This window comes from Hipposideros armiger, unplaced genomic scaffold (assembly GCF_001890085.2).
Source record: "Hipposideros armiger isolate ML-2016 unplaced genomic scaffold, ASM189008v1 scaffold_429, whole genome shotgun sequence".
Taxonomy (NCBI): domain Eukaryota; kingdom Metazoa; phylum Chordata; class Mammalia; order Chiroptera; family Hipposideridae; genus Hipposideros; species Hipposideros armiger.
In genome coordinates this window covers 147,548-162,906 of record NW_017731779.1, presented here as the reverse complement: position 1 = coordinate 162,906, position 15,359 = coordinate 147,548, and the positions used below count along the sequence as shown (strand labels likewise).

At 42.2% G+C, this 15,359-nt stretch overlaps 1 protein-coding gene across 3 annotated transcripts in view; it reads left to right on the top strand.

The window, feature by feature from the left end:
- KDM4C (lysine demethylase 4C) overlaps positions 1-14,525 on the top strand; it is a 447,429-nt gene extending 432,904 nt beyond the window's left edge. For all 3 annotated transcript variants that reach the window (XM_019664744.1, XM_019664743.1, XM_019664745.1), the window contains 3 exons: positions 5,531-5,650; positions 8,779-8,871; positions 13,445-14,525. In XM_019664744.1, coding sequence (XP_019520289.1) covers positions 5,531-5,650; positions 8,779-8,871; positions 13,445-13,621 — 390 coding nt within the window. In that variant the 3' untranslated portion in view covers positions 13,622-14,525. The remainder of the gene's footprint in view (positions 1-5,530; positions 5,651-8,778; positions 8,872-13,444) is intronic.
- The last annotated feature ends 834 nt before the right edge of the window (positions 14,526-15,359 follow it).

Below are 15,359 nucleotides of genomic sequence, written 5' to 3'. Positions count from 1 at the left end.
CTCTTGTAATTGCAGAAGTCAAACATGACTTGTATTCATCTTTCGTTATCGGTATATATTGAGTATTACAATTTTAATACAGTTTTTTCCTTTCTAAAAATATGTATACATTGTTTTGACACCCTGTGCATATGTGTGTGTCCAGGAAAGACATGGACATCTCCCCTTGTGTGGTCAGCCTGGACCTGGGCTCTGCCATCAGCATGTGGGTGCTGCCGCTGCGTTCTGAGAGCATTCTCTCATTTACTGTTACTCTACATCTTTAGTCAAAGGTTCTGCCTTCTGGGCAGGTGCAGCCAACTGGTCAGGACCCTGTCATGTCTGCTGCCAGGGAAGCTTTGCAAGGGAGTATCTGGTGTTTTCCAGTGTCTGTAATGGCAGGCCAGCTCTGCCTTCCCCTAAGACTCTGAAGGTGAGAAAGGGGGTTCAGGGCTGGGCAGCCAATCAAATGACAGATATCCAGTACGATTAATACCTGGTTATTAGTCAGTCTTGTTAATCCCTGCCAGAGTCCAGTAATGAGTATGTGATTATCCTTCAAAATGCCAGCAATTGCTGCCGTCAGTTTGCCCCCCGTCACTTAAGCATTTTTCCCAAGGGAGACAGTCACATGCTCCAAACTATATGTGGATTAACTACTGCGAACTCATATACCATGTCTTTATCTGGTGTGGCTGGACTGACAGACAGGGCTGCCTGTTCTGTGACTTATACTTGATAAGAATAGAGGTGGGCATGGTGGGGAGGAGGGTGGTGAGACAGGCAACATTGAAGAACAGCAACTTGTAGAAGTCCATTTCCAAGGGCCCAGTAAAAGTCCCAAGAGCATGACTTCAGAATTCAGATAACCAGACAGGCAGTTGAGCTTTTCTCTGTAGTTGGTGGTACAAGTATAGGAGTTTGGCCCTGACTTTGGCAGGAATGTGATATGACATGACACAGCCCTTTTGCCTGGATTGATGACCCGTCTCTGTCCTTTAATCACAGTCCTTTAATCATAACCAAAAGTCCACTCTTGACTGTGATTATTATTTTCACATCGTCTATTTAGTACTTTAGCTACCAGCTTGGTGGCAGCTCCAGACACCTGTGTCCCTGTGGACAGGACTGGCAGATTTTAGGGGAGTTTATACATCCCTGGAGGCAACACAACAAATGGTAAACAGCTATTTATGTCAGGTGAAGGCAAACTGCTTCCGATGGTCTAGACAGCAACTGAGAAAAATGCTTTAGTCAAGGTTTTTAATGCATATAATTTTCCAGCAAAGGTGTTTACTTTCTCCAACAACACATTACAAACTGCATTAGGAAAGACCCTGTTAGCACTTTACATCCTTTAATATAATACATCCAAAATTTTAGAATGCTTTAAAAAAAAATCACCCAGGTCACATAGTACTATGGTGAGAGGAGGCTGGAATTCTCCTTTTTAGTGTATGTTCCTGTGGTTGGGACCGAGGGGCTTTGCTCTATTGTCTGATTCCTTGTGCACAGCCCAGGGAGATGTGAGCCAGCTGAAGACCTTTAAGAGAAAGGGCAGACCATTCAAACTGTGGTGTTCCACAAACTAAATACCTTCATTTTCAGACATTATATTTTTTCAGACCGTTTATTTTTAACAGAAACCTGTTTTTCCATGTGAAATCTTACTCAGCAACCCAATGTATAATTCAAATAAAAGTTCTGTTCTGGTTGAAGTGATCACGGGGGCCAATGCTGATGTATTCCACATAGATTTCAGCCCTTTCAAGGACCCATGAGGTCCCCACCCAACAGAGCCGCGGGGCTTAGTGTAACAGGCCTCCAAGTATGGATGAGATGCCCACTGTCTGTCCCTCGCTTGGGGAGCTGGCCTTTGTTGACTCCTCTAGTGGTCAGCGAGTAGATATTGAATTAGTGATTGCTACAATTTTGAGGACACCCAGCAGCTTCTGCTTTGGAGGAATCAGGGAAACCTAAATATCAAATCTTTCAACTTCTCATCAGCCCCCATGATCCTGGCTCCAGTTCGGTTTCAATGCTTTATACTCCTTAGAATATAGAAAGTAGTCACAGAAAATTTCTGGGAAACTCAAACTTAGAGACAGCTGATGAATTGAAACCATTTCTCTATGGAGGAAACTAGATGTTACAGAAACAACTCTTTTGTATTTTACTGTGGGCTGCCTTACATCCATCTGGAGAGCAGCTGTGGTGTAAATAATGAATAATACTGAATGGAATTGTATGCAAATCAAACAGATCCACTTAAAGCTAAATGACCTGGTAAAGGGTGAGAAGGCCGCCATCATGGTGACGAGTAGTGTCTCCTGGTGGTGCAGGGAGGGGAGCTACAGAGCAATTTTATGTCATGGTTAGTAGGTTATTTATCTTTATTCTTGTATGAATAAAGAAAAGAAAGCGTTCTGAAAGCAAGAAGACTGAGAAAGCAAACTGAAGCATCTTACCTCGGTTTTGACATGGAAGAGCACAAATTGATCTTTGGTTGATACAGATCAAAGCAGGTTGTGGCTGAGTCAGAAGGAGCCCTTTGAGGTCAGGCCTTTTCAATGGTGAATTAGGACTTGTTGTGAGTAAAGGGCTGATTAACAATTAGTAAGAAAGATAGCAAACTGTATCTCAGACATTTAGTTTTCAAACACCTTTTTAAAAAAAGAATTGTTTCTCATTTGGTAAAGTTGCATACACTTAGTTCATTAGTAAGCTATGTTTTATGATAAATACCTCAAGTATACTTTATACTTTGCTTAACTTTTAAAACAATTTTTGTAAGAGTTTAAGCCAAAGTGACAGCATATACCAGGGAGCCAGATCTCAAATGCTCTGCAGAATAACAGTTTTGCAGCTGGTTTTATGCATTTGAAATTGAGGGAAACTAAGGAAGATTACATGGAAGTGGGAGGAAGCAGTGCGGTGATGGGATTACAGGATGGTTAGCAAGCTAAGGCCACATTTCTGTGGCCATTGCCACACCTTGGTGATATGGTATCTAAAACTGAAAGTCAGGATTTGTTTGGGAGAGTTCTTTTAAAGGTTAGAAAACCTGTTTTGAAGATTAAATCTGTAAAACGAACTAACTCTCCCACTTGGTGGGTGAGTAAATGGGGAATGTAGCCTCCATAATTCCCCGAGGCCTTCAGTTATCTCTGTTGAGATTGAAGAAGGGCCTAATAAATATAACTTCTCATCCTTTCAAAGGGAAAGCAATACAGAGAGGCAAAGGAGTCAGGATTTGGAGATTAAAAATATCTCCTTTATTATGAAAAAAACAGTTACTGTAGAGCATGGCTTACATCTGTGGGCAAACAGGCCTCCCAATACTGGACCTGGGAATTAGACAGACCTCCTAGAGACAGGTGGTGCAGGACACCGCCATCTCCTCTCTGAGGAAGGATCAGAGAAGAATTCCACTTCTCTGCCCACAGAGCAGCTCCACAGAAAAAGGGAAGGTGAGGGGTTAAGACAGAGTTACCAAACTGCCCTGCTCCAGGCCCTGGGTGTCTCAGTATATTTTTTACAGTGCCCCTTGGCCAAAAGAAATACCAAACAGTTCTGTCTATGAAGTACGGTCTAAACGATAGTGTGGTAAGCTGGGTGTCTAAGTGTCGCTGTGCTTCTCCTGAAAATATCCCACAGAGCCCATGAGTTGGCTGTGGCACCCAGGACCATGGTGCGTAGTTTGGAAAATACAGTCAGTCTCCTTCAGAACTCAGCAATAAAATTAAGTCACTCCTTATTCTCTTAGAAGAGTGAATGAATGCGGGAGTAGATGAAAGCCAGGAGCATCACCCTAACGGAGCTTCCCCCACATGGAAGAAAACTTTAGGAGAAGGGAGACGTACTGTTGTCCCCATCCCCGCAGCATCTCCAAAGCATCCAGGATGAGCTCAGAGTTACCCCAGAGCAGATGTGGCTTCTTGCTTTCAGAGATCAGACAGTGTGTATTTAGAAGCTACATCTTCCAATGTTCCTAGTACGCATTTGGAAGGGAAATGGAAGGTGAGGTGATCACCCAAGGGCATAGGTAGAATACATTTCTATCGCCTGTCCTTTCAGTCCTGCATGACCAAAGTCAAATATTAGGAAGACCAAAAATAAGCTTATTTTCATTGGACGAAGTTAGACGCAGACTGTCAATTCTCCCAGAGCCTCTGAGCACACAGTTTTTTTCTTTGCTTACAGCTCTAAATGGAAGCATAGCCTGTAGAGAGAAAAACGAATAGTCGAGCCTTTCATGTGTACTCCGACCCCAACCATAGAATGTCTACTCTCTTAAAATGCAGAATCTCTATTAATCATGAAAAGTAATACATGGTGGATTTCTAATCGTAAACAACTAAATATTTCCTGTGTGTGCTTCTCGTTTGAATCACAGAACCTTGCCCCGTCTGCATTTGTAGTGTGATTGGTCAAGTGTGCTTTTCAATCAGTCAGATTGGCCTCATCAGTAAAATACCAGTAGTAGCAAAACATGAATTGCTAAATATGCAAAAAATTTACCAAAGTAGTCAAGTATTTAATTCCTTTGTATGAAAATTTTATTGAGCCATACTGAGCACATATAAATTTAAGAGTTTGCAAACTATGGCTGTGAAAATGTTTTATTATTTCACCTGTACCCCTTCCCCACTCCAAAAAAGCACCTTCCAGGACAACTACTGGGGAATTTACTCTGAACGACTGCCTTTGGGGAGGCAGTGTTGAGTAGAAGATCTGAAGTGAGAAGACCGGCTATGGCTGTCACAGTGATCACATTACCTGTGGAAGGATGTGGGCTAGTCCCACTTAATGGGAGATGCCGGCAGAAGAGTGCCTGTTGGGGGAGATCCAGGGGTCTTCAGAAGGGGCCTCCCAAACAGGACACGTGGCTCCCAGCCTCCCCTGCCGTGCTACAGAGGCTCCCTGCATTCCTTTTCTCTGCTTCTTTGTCAGTGCCTTCCAGCTCCCATCTCAGTCTGCTTCTTCCCCCATCCCACTTCTACCTGGGTGTCCTCAGCTTGTAATTCCCCTATTCAGCCTGACTCTTCCAGCGGTCATGACAGTTTCAAGGAGCTACCTCAGAGGCTCAGTTTCCTTGTCAACAAAATGGGATAATTAATAATCTCTGCCTACTTCATGGAGTGATTATGAGAATAAAATGAGATGTATGTTAAAGCATTTTGTTAACTGCCAAATGCTACATAAATGTCAGGTGTTATAAATCATTAGCTGGTCTGTTTCTCAGCTGAAGCAGTTTTTATGCATATTTTACTCACCGTCTGAACAGTTCTTTGTCAAAAAGCAAATGTAAATGCTGCTGTTTTTTCCTGCCTGGATTCTGGTGGTTCCTTTGCAACTTTATGATGTAGGCTGAATCTTTAAGTACTCCTTTGGCTCATATCTCTTCCCCTGAACACCCATGCGAGATCATAATCCATAAAACACAGAGGCAATAACTCCTTTTAATTGCCAGGAGTTCATCATTTGCTAAGTTCTAAATACAGTCACTTAGACACTTGCCTTGAAAAGCCTGTCTCTGTTTATTCCGTAGAGCCGAGACTGTGTGAAGCTGGGCCCTCCCACGGAGGGAGAAGTCGTCCAAGTCAAGTGGCCCGATGGCAAACTCTATGGGGCCAAATACCTTGGGCTGAATGTTGCCCACATGTACCAGGTGAGTGCTGCCTAGTGTGTGATGCTCGCTGGGCTGGACAGGAGAAGCCAGGGGGCAGACAGTATGTCCAGTGTGCTGCTGATCAATGAGTCACATCAATTTGGCACCTCTTATTTTGTAATGGAGGAAAAGATTTGATGTCTGATGACCCAGATATTGATGTTTTATTACCATGTTTGACACTGGGCAGCCCTAATAACATTTGATGAATAGTGAGGACTATTGTTAGGCTAGAAGTGGGGCTACTCTCCTGTGTTTTCATTATACGGGAAGAAACAAACTGGCTTGTTTATCTCACCATAAGCCAAGACAGTAATGACGGTTCATCAACCAGCAGTCCCTGAATTGATGGCATTTGCCTGAGAGACATGACCCCCCACTGGGCATCCCAGCAAACCTAAAACAATAGTTCACTGGTACAGATGTGGCCACTCATACACCCAAGCTTAAAGGAGTGGCTGTGGAATGAAAAGTACAGTTCTCCGTTGGACATTCTATTCACTAGGGAACTCTACATTCTATTAAAGAGTATGTATACAATTAAAAATGATTTTCTCCCTATCAAAAATGAGATTGAGTTCAACTCCAATAAGGAAAGCAACATGGACTGCACACGTGCATTTGTATTCCTTCAGAAAGACTTTAAACAGGAAAGTTGAAGTAAAAGGAGAAAAAGCAAAAGGCTCAGGCCTGTTAAGTTAAAAACAGCTTAAGAATGATAAGACTGCCAGTTTCAGCAGAGTTGCCCCGATAAGGGGCAAGGGCTTAAATGGAAGAGTACGTTATAGGACACTGCATCAGGAACTGGAGCACAGTGTAATGAAAAGTGTTCAAAGAAGTTTGGGAAACGTAGATGGGGACACTTTCTAAGGTCTAGAAAGATCCAAGGGGAGTCGGGAGGGGGAACATATATATATATGTAGTGTGTGTGTGTGTGTGTGTGTGTGTGTGTGTGTGTTTAAGTGTAAGTGTAAGTAAAGGCCATTTTCCTCTCTGTATTAATGACAATGTTAAGTTGCAGATTAATAGAGTAGGTGCTAGAGCTTTTTTGCATCAGACTATCCAAAGTTAGACAAAATCATAAGACAGGTTGAAAATACTGGAGACTCATAGAAAAGAAGCATTATTACATCATTCAACAGAAAATAATTACATTAATTAAACAATAAATGCAAAAGTGAAGCATCTCACATGTAGCAGAGTTATTTGCTACATTAAAGTATCATAATGAGGACATGTTGAAATTCAGGCTAATTAGTAATCAGCGTGTTAACTTCAGTTGAATTTATGATGGTCTATCAACATAGAACTATGGGCATATTTATAGACTTAATGAAAAAGCTAAGACTAATGTTAAAATTGTCTCTCAAGTACAAGTACTTTAAAATTCCTCATTAAACCAAGTGGCCTTTTGAGATCATTTTGTGTTTTATGTCTAATTATTCAACCTCACCATTGAATAAGCAAAGACATTTGAACAAACAGACATAGCTAAAATACCTACTGCATGGTGATAAGTATCCTAAGTATATGCATGTTTTGATCCTTATAGTAGTCCTATAAAATAGGTGTTTTTGCTCTTAGTTTACAAACGAGCATAAAAGGGCTCACTGAATGTAATCATTTGTTTAAGAGCACACAGCTGGTAAAGAGAAAGGCCAAAACTTGCTCTCAGCTTCATCCCAGCTACAGTGAAAAACCATCCCTGCTTGCCAGGGACAGTCCTGATTTTAGCCCTGAAAGTCCTGCATCCTGGGAGACCACTTGGTCCCAGCCAAACCAAGACAGTTGGTTGCCATTGCATACTCTGTTTTAGTTTTATAATTGCCTTTTTTTCTTTTAGAATTTTCAAATGATCTAAAACAGGAAAAAGTTAGGCACAAGTGGTTCTAGCAATGCGATCAAATTCTATAAAGGAGATGACACCTTGGCGTAATTAAATATTAAAGAAACCATCCTGCTCAAACAAGGCCAGGAAGAAAATCCTTCCCACCTCAAGCCTTCTGGGAAGTAACAGGGAGAGATTTCCTTTGGCTGAGACCTAATTCCGCCCTGTTGTTTCAGCTTAATCACACGTGAGCAGGACATGGATAATAAGTCTAATTATATATTTACTTAGAGTATTTTTTAAACTCCAGCGTATTTTTTATTCACATAGCTCTCACCTCCATGCATTAACTTACCTTTAACTAGAAGTACAAGTATACTTTTATTTCTTAAAAGTAATTCAGACAGACAAGTAGGGACTTCAAAAATATCATAACTGGTTGAGCGTTAGGAATATTAGATATTCCACCCTGTTTGCATCTCTTTTGTTGTTTTCTCCTAGAAGAGTTCACATAGGATTGAACCTGAACTAAGAACAATCCCTTTGACTAGGGCATTTGATGAATTTCTCCTAGATGGTCTAGGTGTCTGGTAGCCATTATCACTTAAACCCTTTTCTCTGACAAAATCTCCTAAAATGTTGGGGAAAAAAAAAAAAACTTCATGAAATTATTGCTGCCATTGGATTAGCTTGAAAAGAAGTTTTAAACATTTTCATTTAAGGTATTAATATAGTGTTTTTTCACATTAGTGTGGTTTATACATAATGAGGCTAAGAACCTGGGGTTTTCCTGGCCATTTGGTTGAATTTGACAAAAGTGAGTTTTGAATGTTAAAGCTCTGTAAGAACTTGTGAAATTATTTTTTTCTGGGAGGATTATTATACAAATGTCAAGATATCATTTCTTTCTTGTAAGGAAGCAGTCCTCCCTTTCATGTTGTCAGAGCCTCTTCAAGAAACAAGCGGTAGTCCCAGCCTGTCTTACTGCTAAATTGGCCCCAGTCTCCGGTTCTGAGAAATTACTTGAGCAACAGCTACTTTTCTTTGTCTTTGCTTTGGGGATAAAGTTTTCATGTCACATATTCCAACACACTCATTTTCAAGAACTTTAGCTCGTATGAAAACATCTTTTGTTCTTAGTTTGGTACGGGAAAGGCCTTTTTTTCCCTCCTTGGCTGTTAGCTGGTTCCCTTCTTTATTCTGCTTCATCCTTTTTTATGTCGTTAGTTGGAACCCTGAAAAAAGTGATCAATGCTTGTTTGTTTTTTAATATCTGTCACGGTGTCTTATTTTTCATTAGGTTGAATTTGAAGATGGATCCCAGATAGCAATGAAGAGAGAGGACATATACACTTTGGATGAAGAGTTACCCAAGAGAGTGAAAGCTCGTTATGTAAGCGCTGGCTAATGCCACTTGGGGACCTGCCCTGTAATTCCCTTATCCTCTCCCGCTGTGTCCCAAGTTCAGCAAGAAACATGCTTAGGCTTCTGGGTTGATTTTGAAGAAAGCCAATGCAACTTTTCCCTGATTGAAACCCACTGAATGCAAACCTCAAACTTGACCCCAAACAGGGAAACCAGTGTAGGTTCCTTATGTTTCTTTCTAACGAGGTCAGATGATGCTTCTTTGCATTACCATTTATCGGCATACAGAAAATAGTTGTTGAATATGTGCTTTGTCCTTTTTTTTTTTTCTTAAGCTGAACCATCCTGCCACCTGTTGGCAGCTCAGCTCGGGCCGTGAATCAAACTGGGGACCCTGTTGCTCAGAGCTCAAACTCTTGAGCCAGCTCTTAGCCACCTGAGCCACTCGGCCGGCACAGAATACGTGCTTTGTCTATGCAAAGCACTGAGGGCATACGGAGATACCATCAGGCATTTACAGTCTTGTTAGTAGGAGCAATATTAAAGGAAACTTTTCAGTAGTAGATTAAAGGGGACTCGGCATAAGTGAACGTGTAGTTTATGTAGCCTTATCATATACTGATTAACTTAGCTAATGGGGAAGCTACCTTCTCTTCTTTTCCCCTGTGACAGGTCTAACAAAGACCTAGAAAACCTGAATAACTTGTCAGAAGTTCATTAATGTTTGTGTCAGTTCATAATTAACCTAAGCTCTCACTTTTATAACAAAAGGAATAAAGAAAGCTCAAATACTAGTTGTGGAAATACTAAAGCAGTTTAGTGAAAGCAAAAATTCTATTAGTTTCAAGCCCTGTACATACCGTTAAAAGACAAATCAACATGGAAAAATAATCAAAGCTGAAGTTGCTAAAAAATATCATTCACAATAGCTTAGTTTTCATTATTGTATCATAAAATATTTAGTGGACCCTGAAATGAAGTCAGTTTTACTCATTTAGAATTTCATCTACTGCATCTGCAAAATGATAAATACCAAACAGGGAAATTTGAATGAACGGGATTTTTCTGATTAAAATTAAAATTTTTTTCTGAATAAATGGCACCCTTAGTTTTGGTTAGTTGCACCTACTAACAAAATTGTGCATGCTTATGATACACCTTTTTGCAGTGATTGAGTTACCATAGATGGATTAGGAAGAACCATGGGTTTCCTTAAATGTTCAGTTGTATATATAACTGCTTTCCTATCAGGTGGGATCCTGAGAACAGGCAACCGCATCAGGTGTCAATTGACTTTCCTTCTTTGCTGCATCCTTGACAGGAAGGTCCTTCAAAGTGAAATAGTCAGGAGAGGAGTGATAGTGATAGTACTGCTACCCACCCACAGGGGCACAGAGGGGACCACACGCCGGAAAGTAGATTAACCACCAATGATAAACTGCAGGGAAAGAGAAAATCAAATATTCCTATTGTGAAGATATCCATTAAATCCTAAGAAAGACCTAAAAAACTGAATAATTATTTAGTCAGTGTTCTAGGATTTGAAATCTCTTGAAAACAACTATCCTTTTTGAGCTGCTGGAGACGGCTGCCTCTCATCTGTGCTCCTGTCGTCCATGGATGCCCCCTCCTTAAAACATTTTTTTAAATTGTCTAGAGATTTCGAGGATGGGAAATGGAGTAGGGAGCCCGCTGAAAGTCTCTCAGGTGTTTTGATTTTTTAATCCATGTATGGTTAAACATCCTACCAGCTGGGTCTTGTAGATTTCAAATGCTACTTCTTAATCACATTAAAAGAAATCCTTTTGCTTTCTGCTCTGATCATAATCTCTTTATTCCACAATAGATTTGGCTCCAATACCAGGCTGCCTTCCCATGTAGCTTTATTTGAACTCAGCTCTTGAGTTTTTTAAGGTCCATTTCTCTAAACAATTGCACCAACATTCAACATTTTTTTAAGTTCTCAGAGAAAAAAATTTTCATTGAAAATTGACAGTGAAAAACAAATCACTTATCTACCCTGAATGTAACATGTTGTGTCAAACAGTTAGACTAGTAGAAACATCTTCAGGAACAAAGGCCACCAGTCCCTAAATCCAGCTTGCCACCTCAGTTTTTATTGAATCAAAGACTTTCGTGATCCTGTTGTAGCAAAGCAGCTTTTCCTTCAGGTTGGTACATAACCCTGTGGCCCTTGGTTAGTCTGTTTGTGACTGCTATTTTTTTTTCCAGTTGGTGAAACAAATCTAATTGGAAAACTCATTGATGGAAGCTATTTTATGACCAGAGAAATCTCTTTTGTGTGTTTTAAGGAGGGGTGGGTTAGCAGCCCTCACTGGGAGGCCTTCTTGTTTTAATGACTTGTGCTCGCCCAGACACACACTGACTCGGGACAGAATTTTTCAAAAGAGTCAGCAGTCCACCTCAGTGATTGTGCTGGGTTCTTTCCCACTAACTTCACAGACAGCCCCATTACCTTTTATTGTCTCACAGAATAACCATAACAACACGGTGCATAATTAACTAGAGCTACTGGTAAATCGGCTTTATTATTGTGTTTGCGAGGCTGACTTTTGCTGTTCTCACACAGTGGCAACACTTTCATAGATGTTTTATTTTCTCCTTTGATAACTTTAGCACTAATAATAGGGAAAGATTACTCAGAGGAAGTACTTTGACAAGAACGAATGGAACAGAAGTGTTTTCTCCTAATGGCAGAGAGTGCCCAAGCAACCAGCGGTCTCCCGAGTGAAACAAGGGTAGCGTCTGGGGGGCCCATGGAGCAGCCTGTTACCCTGGATAACCATCTGGTAACTGGCAGGGAACACGCCCAGCTCTGCACTTGGGTCCATTTTGTAGCTTCAGGCTTCTTTGTAACTCTTCCATTGTTTGTCTCTTCTTCACGATTGTCAATGTGTTTTTAAGCCCTAAAAGCTGGATTCTGCCTCTTGTTACCAGCTAGGGAAGGTGGCCTCAGTGACACAGTAAGATGCACTACACATTGGTGTTATCCGAAGTGATCCAACTCAATGAAAACCAGTTGGGAACACATTTTAGGAGGCAAAATAGTAGAGAATTAGGAAGCAAAAATAATGCTTTATAATGTAGACTTTACCTGAGCATAACAGAAAACTCCCACATTTCTTCCCCAGCTAACACTTACTGAGCTGTGACCAAGGGTTGGGCATGTGGCTCGGTGGTGAGAAAATGTATACAATTCAGCACTAGTCTCTAATATCCCCACCCTGAAGGGTTTTAAGGAACCCTGTGGGGAGAAATTTAGCTGCCCCTGCCTCGCCTCTGTCCTCATTCTATTGCATTGACATGCTAAGGAACCCAAGAGAAGGGCCCTCAAGTTGGCCTGTGGCAGAGAATAAGGAATATCTTCCGTGCAAATGAAACCATACCTCTAAAGACAAAAAGGCATGAACAAGCCAGTGAAGTGTGGCCGGTATGTAGGGCCAGCCGAGGGAGCTTGGATGTTATCTTGAAGGCAGTGGGGCTATTGAAAGATTGTAAGTAGAGGGGTCACATAGGAAGTTTTTAGAGAACTTGTCTAGTGGTTCTGTAGAAAATAGCCTGGGGGTGTAGCAGTTGTGCAGTGCTTTAGGAGAGGAGGAGTGAGGGCCTGCATCCTGGAGTCAGTGGGGATAAAGAAGAAAAGAAAGAGGCTAGGGAGGGGTCCTGGACAGGGTGGGGCAGGGGGAGTTTACAGTGACTTAGGCTTATGATCAGTGTAGCTAAATGGATGGGGATAGATGTGCTATTTATGGACTATAGGAAGGTCAGCAATGAGAAGGAAGACTGAGTTCAATTTAGGACAGGTTGAGTCCAAGTGCTTCTAGGATAAACACTCTGAAATGCCCACTGGGCAGTTAGACATGCAGGCTTGAGCACAGCTGGAGGTCTGGACTGGAGCTATAGATGTCAGCGTCCTGGGAGTAGATGCAGGAATTGAAGCCATGCGTGTGGGTGTGAAGGCCTAGGGAACATATGTGCAGAGGAGGAGGCCAAATGCATCAGCGCTGAGCAAATAGTTGAGAAAGCGGAGCCCCTGAGCCACCAGTAGTGAGCAGCCAGAGGAGGGGGAGAAGAAACACGAGGAAGGGCTTATGACAGAGAAGGGAGCTTAGCAATAGTTAGTTAGGTGACAGAATAGCCAACTAAATTTAGGACATAAAAATGTCATAGGAACCTAGGGCTTGAGCAAGGACAGTTTCGGGGAGGTTGCAGGGACAGGGGCTTAAAGAGGAATAGGGGTGAATTAGAGATGACTATTAACAAATTTCTCAAAAATCTGGTTGGGCAGGAGCCAGAGGAAAGATGGAGAGTAGGGGAGATTTAAATGAGAAGCCTTTAGTCCTGCTTGTGTTGGAGGAAAGTCACTAGGGGTTGGAGATCCTGAAGAAAGAGGGGCTGAAAGGAGGTAGGAGATAGAGCAGGCAGGAAGATTCCAGAGCCGCCAGCGTGGGGCCATTCCCCATCCCGGGCTGCCCACCCGACCTCAGCACCCACCCCTAGCTGCCTGGGTCGGACCTTTGTCTGTTTTTGTCATGGTCAAGTGCCATGCCCTTCTGCGATGTAACACTGGCTAATTTTAGTCCACAGCCTCTGATATGCGATTTGAAGACACATTTTATGGAACAGACATAATCCAAGGGGAGAAAAAGAGACAAAGAGTGCTGAGCTCCAGGTTTAAGAACGAATATGTGGATGACCCCGTGTACCGCACTTTTTTGAAGAGCTCTTTCCAGAAGAAATGTCAGAAGAGACAATAGTTTGCACGCTCTGCAGGCAACAGAGCAGCTTGGGCTGGAAGCTTGGGCTGGAAGAGGAAAGATGAAGTGACAGCCATGGGGCTGGGCCATGTGTTTCGCTGTGGTAGGTGATGGGGTGTGTCTCTGACAGTGGAAAATCAGGCTTCCCAGAATTTGGTTGTCTAAACCGCAGAATGCACGTATTAATTAGATACAACAGTCTGAAGTCATCCCCTAGTCTTGTGAGCAATCATATGATCCCAAAGGATTTTTCTACGTGAAAGGAAATAATAGTGAATCACCCACCAAAACCAGCCACTGCCAGAGGAGGTGGGTCCCCACGTGTGGCTTAGGCCCCTGATCAGGAAACACATGGAAACTTCTCTCCCCAACCCCAGCAGGCGGGAGTCTCAACACCCAGGTGGGAGGGTGATAATTTATATATTTTCCACAGTCAGGGAAGGACTCTCATTTATTTGTTTTAAATGGCAGTTTTTATAAAACATTTTTAAAACACAAATGGCATGTATGGTAATGAGATTTACCCGTGTGCTATCTGTATTTCCCTTGTACAGAACTTTTACATTTTTTTATATCCCTATTACTTTTGATTGTGTCTGATGAGAACTGAGTTGTTGGCCTTTGTGAAATTTTTGGCTCTTGAGAAAGAATTCTTATACATTGTATGGAAATTTTATATATTTAAAGAGGGAGACCCAGGGCTGTTATTTTTAAACACTTTTTTTCATAATACATATTCTGAGTAGATATTTATAAAATATGTTTCTTTCATTATGTGTTTGTAAACTTAGAGTTTAAATAAATATGCTTTGATGCATAGTTTTGAATTAATATGATTTTTCCTTTTTAAAAATAGCCTGAAAATGTACTAGTGTTTAAAAATAAAGATTTCCATTTTCTCCAATTCTGCCTTCAGACTTGCTCATTTGTCTAGGTTTCAACCAATAGAATAACAAGTTTTGTTTGGGAGCTGGCTTTCAAGAGATACTGGCGCCTGGGTTTGTCAGACCCTTCTTCTGTCGTGGACTTTTTACATAACTGTGGACACATCGCCAAACACTTACAGCATATTGTTGGAGGTAAAGGCGTTTCTGCCTGCCCACAGCGCCAGCTGGAGTGTTTTTTTCCAGCTCCTTCTAGGCCTGGAGGAAATCTGAGCACCTGGAATCTGGAGCTCTTTTCATCCCAGCTTTCTTGGTCCCCAGTTACCATTAGAAGAGGCTGTATGGACCCTCCAGCCCTCCCCTCACTTAGAGATGAGTGGAGCACAGACAGGAAAGGGATTGCCCAGGGTCACACAGTCCCTAGTGATGCTTCAGTTAACTGGCCACCATGGTGCTGCATAACAAACAGCAGCAAAACCTCAGGGGCCTGCCGTGAGAAGCACTTCTGTGCTCATGAGCCTGTAGGCTGGCTGATCCAGTCTGGGCCTGGCTGGGCAGCGGTGCTGACCTCAGCTTGGTCTGGCTCATGTATCTGCTCCACATGTCTCCTGTCAGCCCTCTGGACCCAGTGAGTAACCCAGGTATGTTCTTCTCATGTCATTGGCAGAGGTAGAAAGCAAACGAGCCCAGCCGAGTCAGCACGTTGCAGTCCTGCCTGCATCCCATGGCCCAAATCCCAGAGCCAGGGATTGGAGGTCATTTCAAAGTTTCATGGCAATGAGTGTGGATGTATTGGGTTACTGGGTAGAGAGCAGAGAGCTGAAACAGTAATGACAAAGCCACCGTTAAATCTC